Source organism: Typopeltis vanoorti, chromosome 11 (genome assembly GCF_054136105.1).
Source record: "Typopeltis vanoorti isolate ZY-2024b chromosome 11, IOZ_Tvanoo_1.0, whole genome shotgun sequence".
NCBI classification, from domain to species: Eukaryota; Metazoa; Arthropoda; class Arachnida; order Uropygi; family Thelyphonidae; genus Typopeltis; species Typopeltis vanoorti.
In genome coordinates, this window is record NC_143559.1 from 74,639,285 (window position 1) to 74,658,823 (window position 19,539).

Consider the following 19,539-nt stretch of genomic DNA (forward strand, 5'->3'; position numbering starts at 1 on the left):
AAGGAATAAGAAAAGTCTCATTGACCATGTTATTGTTGATAGTGATGTTTTAACCCTGGTACAGGACACCAGAGTGTACAGAGGATTTGAAATTGGAAGTGATCACTATTTAGTCTTGAGCAGGATAGAATTGAATTTCATATTGAAAAGAAGAGCATGTAAGAAGAAAGTTTTAAAGTGAATAAAAGTTGAGCAGCTCTCAGATGTGAACTGTAGGCTAAAATACATAAAGATTACTGAAGCAAAAATGAAAGAGTTTGAGAACAGGAATCAAACCTTGGAGATTCAGTGGCAAACTCTGAAGAAAACATTGATTCATTCTGCCAGAGAGGCATGTGGTGAGGTTGTCTGTAAGGATAAAAAAATCAGAACTCCCTGGTGGACACAGGAAGTTAAAGAGGCAGTGAAGAGAAAGAAGAAAGCATATCAAAAGTTCCTGTCAAAAAGTCAGCTTGTGCTCTTAGAGAATATAAGAGACAAATGCAAAAATGCTAAACACTGTGTAAAACTAGCTAAACAAAAGTCATGGGAGGACTTTGGCAAGAATATAGAAAATAAATATCAAGAAGGTGGCAAAATATTCTGGAGGTTGTTGAAGAAGCTTAAGAATGGAGGAAAGAGTGCCGTAAAAGGAATTAGAGATGATAAAGGTGACATGAAAACGGGAGAAAAAGATATCCTTGAAGTATGGAGTAATTACTTTGAAAAACTGCTAAATGAAACAAGCAGTGATGATAGCACAGTGGTAAAAAACACTGACCAGGCATGCAGTCAGGAATACATATCCATACTTGAAGTAGAAAACGCCATCAAAGGCTTGAAATGTGGAAAGGCAGCAGGAGTAGATGATATTCGAACAGAAATGCTGAAGTATGGTGGTATAAAAGTCTTACAGTGGCTGCACTGCATAGTTCAGAAAACCTGGACAGAGGGACGAATTCCCGATGATTGGAGTAGAGCTCTCATAGTACCCATATACAAAAAGGGAAATAAAACTGAATGTGAGAATTACAGAAGTATTTCCCTACTGAGTGTTCCTGGCAAGATCTATGCAAGTATACTTGAGAAACGGTTGAGAAGAATTGTGGAAGAAAAGCTTGGTGAAGAACAAGCTGGATTCAGGCCAAATAGAGGCTGTCAGGATCAGATCTTCACTTTACGACAAATAGTCGAGAAAGCATCTGTATTTAAGTTTTGTCGATTTGGAAAAGGCATATGACAAGGTGCAAAGAGAGAAGCTATTCAATACGCTGCAGTTATATGGTGTCAATAGGGCATTATATCAAGCAATATTTAGTCTTTATTTGAGATGTAAGTCAGAAGTTAGAATTGAAGGAAGTAGAGGAAGATGGTTTAATGTTAAATCTGGTGTGAGACAAGGATGTACATTATCCCCTCTGTTATTCATTATCTATATGAATCACATTATGAAGGAAAGTGGTATTAAACATGATATCAAAATTGGAGATGTTAATGTCAGCTCTTTGTTTTATGCGGATAATGTTATACTTCTAAATAAATCCGCTACAAGTCTGCAAGATTCTCTGACTAAATTGAATAGCTGTTGTAATAGATATGGTATGAAGGTCAGCAATAAAAAGACAAAGACAATGAAAATAGGCAGAATCATTGAAAATGTCAACTGTGTTGTGAATGAAGAACCTGTGGAACAAGTAAAACATTTCAGCTATTTAGGCATGATTTTTACTGAAGATGGTAAATTAAATATAGAAATTGACAACAGAATCAGCAAAGCTGGTATGGTGGGAAGTCAATTGAATAAATTCATATGGAATAAGAGAGAAATTAGTCGGAACACTAAATTAGCTGTATACAAGACAGTGTTCAAATCAGTTTTAACTTATGGATCTGAGAGCTGGGTCAGAAGTAAAACACTTGACCAAAGACTAGAGACTACAGATATGAGAGTCCTGAGAAAGATTATAGGCATGAACAGATGGCGTCAATGGCAATATCATATTAAAAACGAGGATATTAGGAAAGAACTTGACATTGTCAGCATCCAGGAATGCGTTAGCACAGCAAATCTCAGGTGGTATGGTCACTTAAACAGAATGGGCAAGGAAAGATTAGCAAAACAAGTGTTCTCTGCCAGGTTGGCAGCAAAACGACCCAGAGGAAGACCAAGATATAGGTGGATTGATACGGTACAAAGTGCTTTAGATGATAGAAATATAAGATCTGATAATGTTGGAGTCTTGACAAGTAACAGACTGATTTGGAGGAAAATTGTAGATAGGAAATTAATAATGATGTAATTTTTTTTTTCATGTAGTACTATCATATCCTGTACACCTCTTGAGGGTACATGGCAGGAGTTCGATGATGATGATGAAATATATAATATAATTTGGTCTATGTTACTTTAAAATCTAGTTCCATCAAAAAAAAAAAAAAAAAAAAAAAAACATAACCATATTTGCAACAGTTATTTTTTAAGCAACTAACAAATATAAAGCACTTTGTCAAACTATCTTTTATGGTAAGTGGGGTGTATATATTTCTAAAACAGCACAGGTTAGCAGAGATTCCAATAACTGAAAAATTTTCCTTCTTCCTGACACAGATAAACTATTTAATAAATGGCCTCTACAATTTTATATTCAGAAAAGAAAGAAAACAATACTTTACCTTTAATGCTAGTAGTAAGAGAAATGTTTCTACACTGTAAAATCCTCGATCCACAAAATCTCCCATGAACAAGTAGTTAGTGTCTGGTACATCACCTCCTACTTTAAACAATTCCTTGAGGTCATAAAACTGTCCATGAATATCTCCACATACCTAAAGTACATATTTCATTAAAGCAGAATTCAAATATGGCAATCTAAACTTATAATTGTGATCACTATAATTACAAATTAATGTAATCACCTTTATAAGGGGTTTCAAGCTTTAATCTTAAAAAACAATACTACCATATGTGATGAATGGATTATATAAAACACTAAATGATTATTGGGCCTAAAAGGGACTGAAGACATTCATTCTTCTGATGATAGTCAAATAGATTGCATGACTATAACATCTAGGATTTTATTTTAGACTTTTGGGAGTGACTAACCCTCAAAAGTCTAAAATATTGACAGAAATAATGTTCTGGCCAGCACCGCAACAGTCATTTTTGACTGTTGCAGTGATGGCCAGCAACTAACAAATATAAAACGCTATGAAATAACACAGTTTTGTTGAACTTTGTTGTAGTGTAAAAAGTATTTTTACCTTGGGTATAAATATGTTAAAGATACCAAGCAATTTTAAACCTGGTTTTACTCCATTTCCCAAGTAAGCAAACAGACTAAAAGTCAAGTTTGCGCTTGCAATTGATGCAAGTCTAACTGATCCCACAGGTAGTGCAGGACCAGGGCAACTCGTGGCAAAGGTGGAACAAGCTCCGATCACTAATCTTAATATTTACCCTTAATGCCAAAACACATCTCCAAGAAGGGGATGTATGATGTTTTGTATTAAAGGCAAGGGGCCACTACCCAGACCGGTTTCGACCTTTATTGAGGTCTCGTCAGTGGGAGCTAGGCTTAGAAATAGTTGCCCTGGTCCTGCACTACCTGTGGGATCAGTTAGACTTGCATCAATTGCAAGCGCAAACTTGACTTTTAGTCTGTTTGCTTACTTGGGAAATGGAGTAAAACCAGGTTTAAAATTGCTTGGTATCTTTAACATATTTATACCCAAGGTAAAAATACTTTTTACATTTATATCTCCTCCAGAGATTTTTATTTAATAAGGTTAAAACACCTTATGGTAACTTGTTTTGGCGAAATACTTACAAGCTCGGTATTACTAAATCTTGGTATTTCTAAGCCTAGCTCCCACTGACGAGACCTCAATAAAGGTCGAAACCGGTCTGGGTAGTGGCCCCTTGCCTTTAATACAAAACATCATACATCCCCTTCTTGGAGATGTGTTTTGGCATTAAGGGTAAATATTAAGATTAGTGATCGGAGCTTGTTCCACCTTTGCCACGAGTTGCCCTGGTCCTGCACTACCTGTGGGATCAGTTAGACTTGCATCAATTGCAAGCGCAAACTTGACTTTTAGTCTGTTTGCTTACTTGGGAAATGGAGTAAAACCAGGTTTAAAATTGCTTGGTATCTTTAACATATTTGTTGTAGTGTGCTGAACTTGAAGTCATTTTAGTATCCAGCAGTCCTGGATATATCCAGCCAACAGGCATTAGACCATCAAACTATAGGAAGCTATCTAGGATCATCAAACTATAGGAAATTATCTAGGAGTGAGCTAATATAGGCAGGAATTGAAGTGTGGTTCTCACCCCCCTCCCCCAGAGGAAAGGCCAAAAGAAATAGATGAATTTATTGCCCTGTGTAATATCACCACCACCACTTTGCTTAACAGAATCCTGAAATGGCCAAAAGCCATGTGTGCATTCCAGATCAAAATCAAAGTCCTGGTTACTTCTCCCATTTCTTCCAGAAAGAAATGAGTAATGGTTTCAGAATTATGTCAGGAATTATGGAGAAACTCAACATTTCTTTTTTCCAAAGAGTACAATTTTAAAATAATTATTCCACAGACCAGCTTCTAGACCCCCCCCCCCCCCACACAAACCATACTACAACCCGTTAGTGGCGATGAAATCAGTTTAGTGGGTCGTAACCAACATTTATTAAAATAAAATATAACAGAAAATGCATATCAGTGTATTTCATAGCTTTAACATGTTCGCACCACGCAATGTCATATCCTGCATTTTCCTTCAAGAGAAAACTCACTTGACTGCATTTCATGTTCCTTTTATGTTGAGTGGGTGCATTTTTTTTAAAAAAATGCTTTAAATATATACAGCATACTAGTCTGTTTTCAATTAAATTTCAACCGCGATTTTAGCACTGTTTTTGTGATAATCTATGTCCGTGGGAGGGGAGTTATTTATCATTATGCAGAGTCTAGTCATTTTCATTCCAGATGTCTCCAATTTACACTAATTGTGTCCATACTGTATTTAGTAGTATATAAAGCTAATTGTTTCTCTTGCTTTGCAGTATGGTGTCTGTTGGGGAGGGAATAATTATCACTATACAGGTACATTTTCAGGCAATAGTGAGAAAAACTCTATTTCCATGAATAAAAATGAATGCATTTATGTTGTATGCACAAGCACACCCATGGCATTAAACAACAAAAACAGAAATAATGATATATCTTATTTGGATTTTTTTTTTGTTTTGTTTTATTGAAAAGTTAATAAAATTCATGTTCCACATTAACTTTGTTATATTTTTGTTTTTATTTATATGTAGTAAGGACACATTTTGTGAAACTTTTGTTTCTGGTTTGTGTGTACGTGTGTGACATGCACATAGGACTTGCCAGCTGCAAAATCTATTCACCATGGGCGAGTGTAATAGTCAAGCCCTATATATACACATCAAGGGCGAATATTATGGATATGCTAGGCGTGGGTGCTCATCCACCGATATTATATTTTTGCATTTATTCCCTTTAAAGACTCCCCTAACTATTTCCAGACTCCCCTCCCACAGACATAGATTATCACAAAAACAGTGCTAAAATCGCAGTTTCACAAAGAGGACACTTTTCGACACGCAAACATTGAATCACATTTGCATTAATAGCACGGGTGTGGGTTCCAAAATATGTACACCTTTCAGTCCTTTGAAAAGATATACAGATGGCACAGCAGGTCAAATTCTTAGCATTCTAGTAGTTTTAAACTGCTCAGAAGGCAAAGCAGGGTAAGCTCTGAGACAATAGCACCTAGAGGCTGTGATTGGTTATTGTGTCCATCAATCCAATTGAACATTGTCATTTATCATGAGTTGCTGTTTATGTTTTCTGAGTTGAGTTTCATCTGTTTTGTGCATGAAGTGTGAACTGAAGTGGTAGGCAAGTTTTAATATATAATATAGACAAGTTTTTAATATATAATTTTGGATAAATTTATAACTTTTTTGTCCATATTTATAATGGGAAACAGTATTGTAGTCGAAGGAGGTAAGCCTCGTCCTCCTCTTCCAAGATTTACACCTTTGAGTAATTCAAATATATCAACCAAATATAGCATTCTCTTTCATTATTGCTTTCTAATATACAGTATCTTAAAATACACATTGTTCCTCACTATGCGCAGATTTATTTACAATTAATTGACAAATTGAAGTATTGAAAAGTTATCCTACAATTAATTGCATTGCACCAATTAAGATGAGCACTGATGTACTATACACTATTAAAACTTTCATACATCAATAAAAATGCAATCATACAGTCAAACTGATGTGAATTTTGTAGTGCTGGTTGCATAAGGCATGACATCACACCCAACCGAAATTGGCACGCAACGTCACTGATATTATATATATATATATATTTATCAAAAAGTGTGTGTGTGTGTGTGAAAGTGAGAGAGAGCACAAAATTAAACAGGAGTCTTTTCACAAAAGATCCTATTAATTTCATTCTCCTGTAACTAAACAAAATAAATTATTTCCCATTAATCTCACACACTCAAATTCCCATTTATAATTGAACCAAATAGTTTTGACTGTTAATTATCTGACATTGATTCTCACGAAACAACCAGCACTACTGTCATGTTGCTGATCCTGTATATATTTTACTAGTTTTTGTTCCTTTTTTGGTCTTAAAAATATTTTAGTTTTCATATTTTTCCTTTTCAATTTTTTAAAAATCTAGAAGTTATATCATTTTCTCTTGGCTCAATCAAGTGTAGCTCCAAATATTTTGTCATCCCCACCTAAAAATAAATGACCAGGTATATCTTTTAAACTATTCTTTCAGTATAAATTAAACATTTTTTATTAGTAATTTAACTTAGCCTCTGGTTGAGATATGGAGTAACTCCAATACTTAAGCTCTGTTATTTTTTAAAAATTAAATGTATTTAGTATTATTTTTCAAGCATCCATGGAGTCAGAAGACTCAGAGTGAAGGTCAAATACTCACAGACCACAAAAAATATCATATCTTGTCTTGAAAACATTCAATATAGGAAATTGAAAATCTTCTTTTCACTTCCTAACACAACCTTTGTACAGTTTCCAGGGATGGCATTTCATTCTAACATCACCTATTACCCTGTTGAATAATTTTCCCTGTATCTACCTGATAGGCTCCTTTAACCAACCTATATGTCTCAATCACATTGTTGTATCTACTTTATCCATCTGTTGTATAACTCTTACTGTGTGCTTTGGTTTTCTTACTATCACTCACACTCTGCAAGCTAACGAATTTATTTGACTGCCAACTGTGCCAGTTAAATTATTCTTTGAGTGTAATACAGCAAGAATCTTAAATGAAGACAAAGTAAATAATATCCCCCTTTAACTCTGACCATTAACTTGTATCAGTCGTGGCTTAAACTTAGCACAATATAAATACCTTGTCCTTCATTTGTCAGATACATGCAGGTTTGTAGTTTTGGAATTAGTAAACACACAGCCTCAATGTGCTGTTTCACAAAGTAATTTAATTAAGAAAATAAATCTATTTACAATTTTAAATCTATATACATGAGCATGGATAAGATTTAAAATTGTAATCTCCGGTCATAGACGATTCTATTTGACTATATCTTGAACACAGTTTTACAATCCTGACATTTCTATCTCCTGACCTATATATAATTTAGTATACAACTGACTAGTCATTCTTACTTATTAAACAATCAAATATACCAAGAATGAGCTCATTTCTACATTAACTTACATTCACTACATACAGCATTCTTGTAGATAAGCTTACACATTAGACATACTTTTAATTTTTTAGGAAATCACAATGTAACTAAATTATTAATTATAAAAACTTTAATTAATAACTACCTATATTTCAGCAATGTTACATTGCCATCTTCAGGGATCACAAAACAAATGAGCCTCATTTGCTTAGTGAGTGCCTGTGTGCACACAGGCACTCACTAAGCAAATGAGGTTGAAGAAAGACAACTGAAGTCGGTCCTAGGGCCCTAAAAGGTACACCCCTAGCAGGGTAAATTGGGTTGTCTTGACTGTTGGGCTAATGATCTTAGAATGAAAGCTTCCCAAATTTGGGGAAGTCTCATGCACCCAAATTTTTTGAGGTTTGGGAAGTTTTTCAGAGCCGAGGCTAATTCAAGGAATAATCTTTTGATGAGGTTTAAGGTATCACTCAAAGATATCTCAGACCTCATCCAAGCCAAATTTCCTCCCGATATCTCAGCCCTATTTCAGTTCACCATGAACTCAGGCTATTTCGTTTGACAAGGAAAATTCTACAAACAGATAGAGGGGAACAGCCATAGATTCTCCACTCTCTCCATCCCAGGCCAACTTCTTCATGGTGTTACGTCGTTGCTTTCTCTATATTTTACTGATTTATATCTTCCTATTCTATCTTTCAAATTTTAATTTACTTCTTCAGATATTGGGCCTAATATACTTACATCTAGGATTTTTTCCTCTTCGGATACTGGCAAATTTATATTATGCTGCGCCAGCCAGTATCCTATAGCAGAAAAAGATCCTTGCTCAGGGAGACAATACTAGATTCTGAGGGGTTCTTACACACTGATTTATTTTAATACAGCCGTATAGATTCAGACTGCAGTCGTGACCTAAATCCATAATTCTAATTCCTTCCCACCAAAATAGGTTCTATTTTTATAAGTGGAAAATCGGAATTGTAGTCAGGCATGACTCAGGTTTAGGTAAATAAAACATGTTTATTGGAATATCAAAGCAAAATACACTAAAGAAATTCATACATTCAATTATTGTCTCAATGCTAAATAAGGAAGCTCGCATTAAGAGATTTACATACTGTAAATTAAATCAAAGGTTATAAAGCATGTAATACACAGTAACTGGAAAATAGGAGAGATTGCAATTGGTATGTTAAGCTAAAATTCCCTTCTGCAAGTTATTCATAAGATGACATGACAAACATTCTAATGTTATTCAGTTGCTATAAATCTAAAATCCTAATCTCATTATGTTAATTCAATCACATACAAACACAAAAGATCTCTTCTAAACAATTCTTATTCTAAAAAAAAAAAAGGTTTAACTATCTAATTAGGGTCTGTCCACAAAGTTCTTTAGAATAATGTTCATAATTTACATTCACAAATAATTTTCTCTCTTCTAAGGAATTCTAAACACATAATAAAGTAATTCTACTTTATCGAACCTTTTCCCGATGTCTTTCAGCACCACGTGTATGTCTAGTTACCTCTTGTTTATTGGCTATCCTTATGCCAGCGTGGGGGCTACGCTATCTTCATAATTACTGCCGATCACAGACTCGATTTTCGCAACTCAGGAAATTCCCATCTATTCCAATAAGCCAAAAGGCTATTTTACCGGCGACTTAAGTTAAGTTAAAGGGAGATGGTAAATCCCATTTTATTTTATAGCCGGGTATGAAACTCGGATCGAAATCCATCGAATCCACAGAGTTTCATGCTGAAAAACTATCGGCGAGACCAAGTGTAAGTGATCACTTGGGTAGTACACCAGGGCAACTCCAAGCAAAGGTGGAGCAAGCTCCGTCACTAACCTTAATATTCTCTCATAATGTAAAACACAGTTCCTAAGAGATGTATATACTGTTTTACATTATGAGAAGAGGTCACTACCCAGACCGGTTTCAACCTTTTTTGAGGTCTCATCAGTGAGTAGGTAGACCTGGAATATCAAGGTTTTAAGTGAACCAAACTTACATATACCTGCACTATAGAATTGCTGAACTGGTGTACTCCTATATTGTTATAACTATTATAATAACCCAAAAGGCTATTTTATCAGCAACATAAGTTAAGTTAAAGGGAGATGGTAAATCCCGTTTTTTTTATAGCTGGGTACGAAACTCGGATCGAGATCCATCGAATCCAGAGAGTTTCATGCTGAAAAACTTTTTGGTTTTCTTATAGTTATAACAATATAGGAGTACACAAGTTCAGTAATTCTATAGTAGAGGTATATGTAAGTTCGGTTCACTTAAAACCTTGATATTCCAGGTCTACCTACTCACTGATGAGACCTCAAAAAAGGTTGAAACTGGTCTAGGTGGTGACCTCTTCTCATAATGTAAAACAGTATATACATCTCTTAGGAGCTGTGCTTTACATTATGAGAGAATTAAGGTTAGTGACAGAGCTTGTTCCACCTTTGCTCAGAGTTGCCCTGGTGTTGTACTACCCAAGTGATCACTTACACTTGGTCTGGCCGATAGTTTTTCGGCATGAAACTCTATGGATTCGATGGATTTCGATCCGAGTTTCGTACCCGGCTATAAAATAAAACAGGATTTACCATCTCCCTTTAACTTATCCCATCTATTCCTTTCGATGGGACTTCTCTGCAAGGGCTCGATTCTGCTAGGCTGGAAATTTCACCTTCAGCTCTGCGTGAAATCCTATAGCATTCTAAGGAAAACTCTCCGTCCGACATCATAGCACTGACGCTTCATCCTCCCCCTCACTCGAACCACCTGCTAACTTCCGAACCATGAACCAGGAAAATGATAAGACAAGAGAGAGCCGATACGGTGCTCATCCCCTTATATTCTTCGTTCGAGTGCCCCTTTTGCACACGACCTATATCTTTTCTCCCCTTTGCTGTTATACTCTTGTATTCACAGAATTCGCGTTGACGTACCTTCTGCGTAAGCTACTGCCTCTGGTGTTACGCTGGACACTTGTAGTTGTATTCCTTCTATGAATTGTTACTTAATATCTATCTGGTGACTCACAGTCATTCTATACAGCTTAAGTGAGGCTTAAAATAATTTAAATTATTCCTCTTTTAAGACATTCTCTAATTTGATCTTAATATGATCACAATAGATTAAATACATGGTACATAAAATTAATGCAATTTTATACATATGTGAAGCAGTTTCACTTTAATTTTAGCTGATATGCAGGTATTTCTCTTTGTCTATGTAGTTTAGTATGTTAGATTCTGAATGAATGATTTCTTTCCAAGATTCCTTCATTCAGGATCTAACAATGGAGACCTCTGAAGAAAAAGCTTTAAACTCTGCCCCACATAAACCCACTGTTTGCCTACACTATGTGGATGATGTGTTTGCCATTTGGCTGCATGGTCCAGAAACACTCCAAAATTTCTCAATACACTTAAACAATCAACACTCAAGATCCAGTTTACCTTGAAAAAGGAAAACAACACACTGCCAAATGCAAAATTATATAATTTTGCATTGCCAAACTGAAGCCGTTTGGCTTTTTATTTTAGTAAATACTTTACACACAGAGTGAGAGTTCACTTACGGAAAATACACCTCTCCGACATTTCAAGTTCCTTAGTACTGAACAAGAGTTTTTGCTCTCTTAAGGTTTCTGCCTGGTCTCGGAAGAGAACCAACCATTTCAAAATAGCTGTCAGGCAAGTGAAACCTTATCAGAATGGACTAATAGAAAGTGAATATATAGACACTTAGGCAGCATTTATGTTTTCAAAATAGTCCATGCTAAGGCAACTCGTGAGTGCATTCCCATAAGCTCTCTGATCAACTTATGTTTATGAAACTTTCATAGTTTCTACATTCGGCTTGGAAATAATGCTGGATTTAATATCCACTTTACTTATATAATTTTGAATTGCCAAACTGAAGCCTTTTGGCTCTTTATTTTGGTAAATACAGGAAAATTAGTGTTATTATAGACAATGACAATTCCTTATATAATTTTCCTTCTAGTTAACACATTGTAAAAGCAAACATGATACAACATTAATCATGTGAAATTTTACACACATCACCCCTTCACCTATCTGTCTTAGTTACTCATCACTGAACTCTCTAATGTTTCCTTATTGTGTATATATATTTGTGTATATATATATATATATATATATATATAAACAGATCACCAGATATGTGCAGAAAAATTCAAATATGGCCTCATTAGCACCTTATACTCTGGAATCACTTTAATATTCCTACTTAGGATTCTTCACATTATAGTAGCAATCTTCTGGGTAACCTTTACAACTTTCATGATGTGTCCCCTAAACTTCAGTTTCCTATCCACCAAGATCCCCTGATCTCTCAAGTCCTTCACCTGGGACAAAGTTCATCCAATATGATAAATCTCATTCCATCTTCGTTGGCCAAAATACAACTTTACATTTAGCAACATTGAAGTAACATTCATATTTCACAGGAAGAGTTCCAAGTGAGTAGACAGAGGGCAAAATAATTCCCTTGCATGAGAGAAGTTCTAAGATGGCAGTAGCAAATTATAGACCAATCAGTATCTCAGGTGTGGTGGTAAAAGTACTAGAAAAATTGGTCGAAAAGAGAATTCAAGAATGGATAGATAAAAAAATGATACTGTATGAGGGTCAACATGGCTTTGACCCTCATACGGTACTTTTATAATAGCTGTTACTCTATTATAAAAGGCTAGTAATTTACTAGCCTTTTATAATAGAGTAACAGCTAAGTTGGATAAAGAAAATGGCTACACAACGATTTTGCAAAGGCATCTGACAGAATACTGCATGTAACTCTGTTATGCAAATGAGAACAAATGGATGGACATGACGCTGGTTAAGTGGATAAGAGGGTGGCTGCCTGGACAGATATCAAAAAGTGGTATATGGAGGAGTAGAATCAGGCCAAAAACAGGTGACTGTGGTGTGCCGCAAGGTTCAGTGCTGAGACCATCATCATCATCATCATCATCATCAAATTCCTGCCATGTACCCTCAAGGGGTGTACAGGATATGACAGTACTACATGAAAAAATTACATCATTACTAACTTCCTATCTACAATTTTCCTCCAAATCAGTCTGTTACTTGTCAAGACTCCAACATTATCAGATCTTATATTTCTATCGTCTAAGGCACTTTGTACCGTATCAATCCACCTATATCTTGGTCTTCCTCTGGGTCGTTTTCCTGCCAACCTGGCAGAGAACACTTGTTTTGCTAATCTTTCCTCTCCCATTCTATTTAAGTGACCATACCATCTGAGATTAGCTCTGCTAACGCATTCCTGGATGCTGACAATGTCAAGTTCTTTCCTAATATCCTCATTTTTAATATGATATTGCCATTGTTGCCATCTGTTCACGCCTCTAATCTTTCTCAGGACTCTCATATCTGCGGTCTCTAGTCTTTGGTCAAGTGTTTTACTTCTGACCCAGCTCTCAGATCCATAAGTTAAAATTGGTTTGAACACAGTTTTGTATACAGCTAATTTAGTGTTCCGACTAATTTCTTTCTTATTCCATATGAATTTATTCAATTGACTTCCCACGATACCAGCTTTGCTGATTCTCTTGTCTATTTCTATATTTAGTTTACCATCTTCAGTAAAAATTGTGCCCAAGTAGCTAAAATGTTTTACTTGTTCCACAGGTTCTCCATTCACAACACAGTTGACATTTTCAATGATTCTGCCTATTTTCATTGTCTTTGTCTTTTTATTGCTAACCTTCATACCATATCTATTACAACAGCTATTCAATTTAGTCAGAGAATCTTGCAGACTTGTAGCGGATTTATTTAGAAGTATAACATCATCCGCATAAAGCAAAGAGCTGACATTAACATCTCCAATTTTGATATCAGGTTTAATACCACATTCCTTCATAATGTGATCCATATAGATAATGAATAACAGAGGGGATAATGTACATCCTTGTCTCACACCAGATTTAACATTAAACCATCTTCCTGTACTTCCTTCAATTCTAACTGCTGACTCACAACTCAAATACAGACTAAGTATTGCTTGATATAATGCCCCGTTGACACCATATAACTGCAGCGTATTGAATAGCTTCTCTCTTGGCACCTTGTCATATGCCTTTTCCAAATCAACAAAACTTAAATACAGATCTTTGTTATATTCCCATGCTTTCTCGACTATTTGTCGTAAAGTGAAGATCTGATCCTGACAGCCTCTATTTGGCCTGAATCCAGCTTGTTCTTCACCAAGCTTTTCTTCCACAATTCTTCTCAACCGTTTCTCAAGTATACTTGCATAGATCTTGCCAGGAACACTCAGTAGGGAAATACCTCTGTAATTCTCACATTCAGTTTTATTTCCCTTTTTATATATGGGTACTATGAGAGCTCTACTCCAATCATCAGGAATTTGTCCCTCTGTCCAGGCTTTCTGAACTATGCAGTGCAGCCACTGTAAGACTCTTATACCACCATACTTCAGCATTTCTGGTCGAATATCATCTACTCCTGCTGCCTTTCCACATTTCAAGCCTTTGATGGCTTTTTCTACTTCAAGTATGGATATGTATTCCTGACTGCATGCCTGGTCAGTGTTTTTTATCACTGTGCTGTCATCACTGCTTGTTTCATTTAGCAGTTTTTCAAAGTAATTACTCCATACTTCAAGGATATCTTTTTCTCCTGTTTTCATTTCACCTTTATCATCTCTAATTCCTTTTACAGCACTCTTTCCTCCATTCCTAAGCTTCTTCAACAACCTCCAGAATATTTTGCCACCTTCTTGATATTTATTTTCTATATTCTTGCCAAAGTCCTCCCATGACTTTTGTTTAGCTAGTTTTACACACTGTTTAGCTTTCTTACATTTGTCTCTGTATTCTGTAAGAGTAAAAGCTGACTTATTTGCCAGGAACTTTTGATATGCTTTCTTCTTTTCCTTCACTGCCTCTTTAACTTCCTGTGTCCACCAGGGAGTTCTGATTTTTTTATCTTTGCACACAACCTCACCACATGCCTCTCTGGCAGAATCAATCAATGTTTCCTTCAGAGTTTGCCACTGAATCTCCAAGGTTTGATTCCTGTTCTCAAACTCTTTCATTTTCTTTTCAATAATATTTCTGTATTTTAGTCTACAGTTTACATCTGAGAGCTGCTCAACTTTTATTCGCTTTAAAACTTTCTTACATGTTATTCTTTTCAATATGAAATTCAATTTTATCCTGCTCAAGACTAAATAGTGATCACTTCCAATTTCAAATCCTCTGTACACTCTGGTGTCCTGCACCAGGGAGAAAACATCACTATCAACAATAACATAGTCAATGAGACTTTTCTTATTCCTAGCCTCTTCTCTCCATGTGAATTTGTGCACATTTTTATGTTGGAACATGGTGTTAGCAATAACCAGTCCATGTCCTGAGCAGAAATCCAACAGATATTTGCCATTATTATTAGCTTTGCTCTTTTCTCCAAATTTTCCCAAAATATTTTTGTATGCCTCACAATCATTTCCTACTCTGCTATTTAGATCCCCAACAAGGACCAACTTTTCATTTTTCATTGTGTCAGTTGCTTTTTCTAAAGCCTCAAAAAATTCCTCCACTTCTACCTTAGTAGAGCCTTCTGTGGGACCATAGGCACAAATAAGTCTCATTGTCCAGTTCCCCATTCGGATATTTGCCCACATTACTCTACTTGAGACTGACTGCCATTCAAGAAGATTAGCCTCGTATTTTGTGTTGAATACTATGGCTACTCCTTCTTTTCCTTGATTGTTATTGCCTGAATATAACATTTTGTATTTATTGCTCAGAAAGATCTCACCAGTTTTGGTCTTTTTTGTTTCAGTCACCCCTATTATGTCGATCTGGTACTTATCTAATTCCTCAGCTAACTCCATTTCTTTGCCATTCAGGCTTCTTACGTTGATAGTACCGATCTTTAACTCTGGTGATGTTGAGTTGGGGTTTGTTTTCAGATTTGTTCCAGTAGCTGACTTTTCGCTGTTCGCCCTGGTTCCCTGGAAAAAACAACGGGGGCCTTGTTTAACCGGGTGACGCCCCAGCCGGCATGAAATTTTGTCATGTTGTACCATCATTTTTTATTTTGGTTTAACCAATAAGAATACAATTTGGTCGGCTAAATCCCAAATTGCCAGCCCATCCTCGTTCGTTCAGTATCAAAGTAGATACCCAACAGGGTGCATCACGAGAAGGTGAGGATTGGACATTAGGTCAGAAGCCCTGGTCGGTTCTCCGCATTCCTTTAAAGGCTATGTGGAGGTCTCCTCTCAGTTATACAGCTTTTGACCATTGCTATTTAATTTGCACATAACCATAAATATAGGAAATAACCAGTTGTTTGCCGATGATGTGAAATTAGTTAAAGCAATAGTTAATCAATGCGACGTGGAGGTGATTTAAATAGGTTGTCAGCATGGGGAAAGGATAATGGGTATCAGTTTAATTTGGAGAAATGTCAAGTTATGCATTTGGGGAAAAATAGATTACAAGCCATGTATCACATCAATAGCACTGTACTCCATGAAATAGATGAAGCTAGAAATTCCTGATGAGCATTGCTGCTGAAAAGGCATATCTTCCCTAGTTGGAGGAAATGCCAACTTAATCTCTAGGTGTCTTTCATCACCCAGTGAAATACACCACCACCTTGCTTATTAGAGACCTAAAGTTTCTGCAGCCATGTTTGGTCACTAGAGCAAGGTTTATGCCTTCCCCCAACTCTTCCCACATGCAGTGAGATCGATAACCTCAAAGTCATTGTAAGGGCTCGGACTCTCCCCATTGGAGGGTACAGCAGTAAAATGGTTCCGCAGGCCAGCCACTGATTAGTACATGGGACCAAACCTGGAGGATTCCCAATCAATTAGTGAAAAATCCTGCAACCAGTACTTTGCCAGATTGTGAGCGGAAGGAGACCAAATACTGTGGCTACAGGGGGAACTGTCGAGGCCACATATGGACAGGAGACCGACTCCCTTCTGTGCGGGCGGTATGTTTGCGAGTCGTCTGTCACCTCTCTCTGCATGTCTCACTTCCTTTTTATCGCTTCCTTATCAAACATAATGAACCATGACCAAAGTGTCCCCCCCCACACACACTGCGGATGTCCATGACCGTGGGATTGCATTTTATCGACGTACGAAAGTTTTGAGAAAGCATAGCGCATCACCACTCCTCTTAATTGGTCCAATGCAATTAACTGCAGGATAACTTTCAATACTTCTGCGTAGAGCGGTATGATTAGAAAAATACCAAGTCCCTACACGGCACCAAAACCTGGTTTGAGAGGAAATTTAAGGAGTTATGTGAAATGCTCAAACATAACTCAAATCTCAACAAAAATGATGGCATAACCATTCCAAGAATGTGGAGGACCCATCTACAACCTGTATAACAACCTGAAAAAGCCGAAGAAAAATCCCACTACAAGAAGACAACCTGGTGAAGTGTTTGTAACATTCAACAGCAACTGAAGGAAATCATATTATAACAATCAGAACTGTACAAATCCAGAAGAATATTAATACATGAGGACTTTAGCAGTTTAATGTAGTTGTATATATTATTATTTTTATTTATTTTTTTTTTTTTTATCATTAGAGGTCAGGCTAGGGAAAAGGATTAATTAGATTTAGTTTACCGGTATACAGGACTAGAGCATGTAGCTTGGTTCCTTATATGCATGTATCCTTCTGATGATGACCTTGATACAGGGGGTCGAAACGTCAAGTGTTATTTTATTAATAATTAGTAAAATAACCTTTTCTTTAATGCTTCCTTTGTGGAGAATTTGAGAAAATATTTAAGTAGGCATTCTGTACATCTGTCCATACCACTTTAACTGTTTTTCTTTGATTACTGCCATTACTGGAATATAGTAGTGCAATGCTTCTCTGATCTCCTGCTTGGCTTTCATTTCACTCCCATACTGTTTTAATTATTTTCCTCGACTTATTTTCATGACATTGCAATCATTCTTTCTTCAGTTTTGATAGCCCAGGTCTACATTATACAGAACAGTGGAGAGCACCATTGAACTACATACTTTGATTTTAAGTTCTTTGGAGAAATCTGTAATTTTCCATTCATTTGTAAGTTTGGTCATAACAGACCTCCTAAATTTATTTATTGTGTTTAATAGTTTATCTTCATAATTTATCTATCTTTAATTAAGATACCTAACTATACTTGAACAAGTAAAGCAATTTATATATACTGCCAGTCTCATTACTCACAACCTCAACAACATAGAAAGAGTACAATACAAACTTAATAAAGGATGATCTAATATGAATAAATTAAACAAAATATTTGTGTAGGTGATCAAACTCAATGTAACATGCCTTTAAATAAATTAATAATAATGGAAAAGTCAAGAAACATTTTTACACATAATCAGCAAATGAGTTACTAAATATCAATTATTTTCTTATCATTCTGTGTTGTAATCAATATATCATTAAAATAAACTAACAAAACAAAAATAAGTCTGGTGAAATATCAACAAGCTTAATATTTAAGTTTGCTGTATGGTGTTGAGTCCATACCATTAAATAATAAATATGAATGATTCTTCAAGGCATCTCTAAATTTCTTCCAAAAAATCCAAAATTAAAAAAATATGAATGGTATAGAATAATATAAAAATAGTTCATTGTATCGAATCAAATAAAAGTTAAATATTTGAGCAATTTTAGAAGCATCTGAAAATTCTTACTGTAACTGGAGAATCGACTCTTTGAACATTGCTTTCTTCAACAAGGATCTCTCTAGCTTTGGCACAAAGTGCTTTGACTTCACTTTCCTTTATTATTTCACACCTTCGAAGCTGTTCTATTTGTCGATCTAAATCACTACAGTCACCCATTAGAAGCCTCTAAGATTTGTTATCTAAAAATAAACATAAGTTTAAAATTTAAATATTATTCTTGCAAACAAACCACGTTATTCACAGCCAGCCACTATTTCTATAAAATCAAATGAAAACAAAGGATAGCAGGTAAATAAAACAGTTAAAAAAAAAGTATTAATTCAGGTTTAATTTTTGTGGAAAAAATGCAATACCTAATTTTATAATAATTTGGTTGTATAATATGTGCATCCCCAATATACAATTAAATATAAAAAAAAAGTTGTCTTTAGTTGTGTTTGTTTCAAAATTATATGCTACTTAAATAGTTATACAAAAAAATAAATAAGAAATTCAATTAGTGGTTAATGAATTCACTATGGATGATGAACAGCAGAAAATACTAAAAAAGAATTAACTAATTTCATGCTGATAGCATTCACTGCTACTTAAAGAAGCTATCTGACACCATGCAGTATTTTAGATCATATTTAACTTTTCTTTAAAAAAATTAATGTTTGATATTAGAAAGTACAATTCTATTCATTATCTATATATTATTATTCTGGATCATTATCAAGAATGAAGAGATAGAGATAAGGATATACTAACAGTGGATAAGGTATTAACACTTAAGCTCCATAATAATCTCACATGATTTCATCACCTGTATAACTGTGATAAAATATTTATGTATCATCATATTGTAGCTAAATTGTAAAAACATAAGTTAAAGTGGCACTTAAAAAAACCCTACTTCAACAATCACAAAAATTATTTTCTGCATAAAATCAAGTGATTCAGTTATTTTGATTTATTTTCAAAAGTTAAATTATGCACTAAAATATCACAGTACATCATTTACTGTTTTAAATAATAACTTTTATGACCATGTTATGGTTTCAAAAATTACAGA

At 35.3% G+C, this 19,539-nt stretch overlaps 1 protein-coding gene across 3 annotated transcripts in view; it reads right to left on the minus strand.

Moving 5' to 3' along the window:
* The window catches only part of Pp4-19C (protein phosphatase 19C), a 156,269-nt gene that overhangs the window by 71,523 nt on the left and 65,207 nt on the right, over positions 1-19,539 (minus strand). For all 3 annotated transcript variants that reach the window (XM_090400674.1, XM_090400673.1, XM_090400675.1), the window contains 2 exons: positions 18,492-18,664; positions 2,653-2,805 (listed from right to left, as the gene is read on the minus strand). In XM_090400674.1, the coding sequence (XP_090256800.1) occupies positions 2,653-2,805; positions 18,492-18,641 (303 nt within the window). In that variant the 5' untranslated portion in view covers positions 18,642-18,664. The remainder of the gene's footprint in view (positions 1-2,652; positions 2,806-18,491; positions 18,665-19,539) is intronic.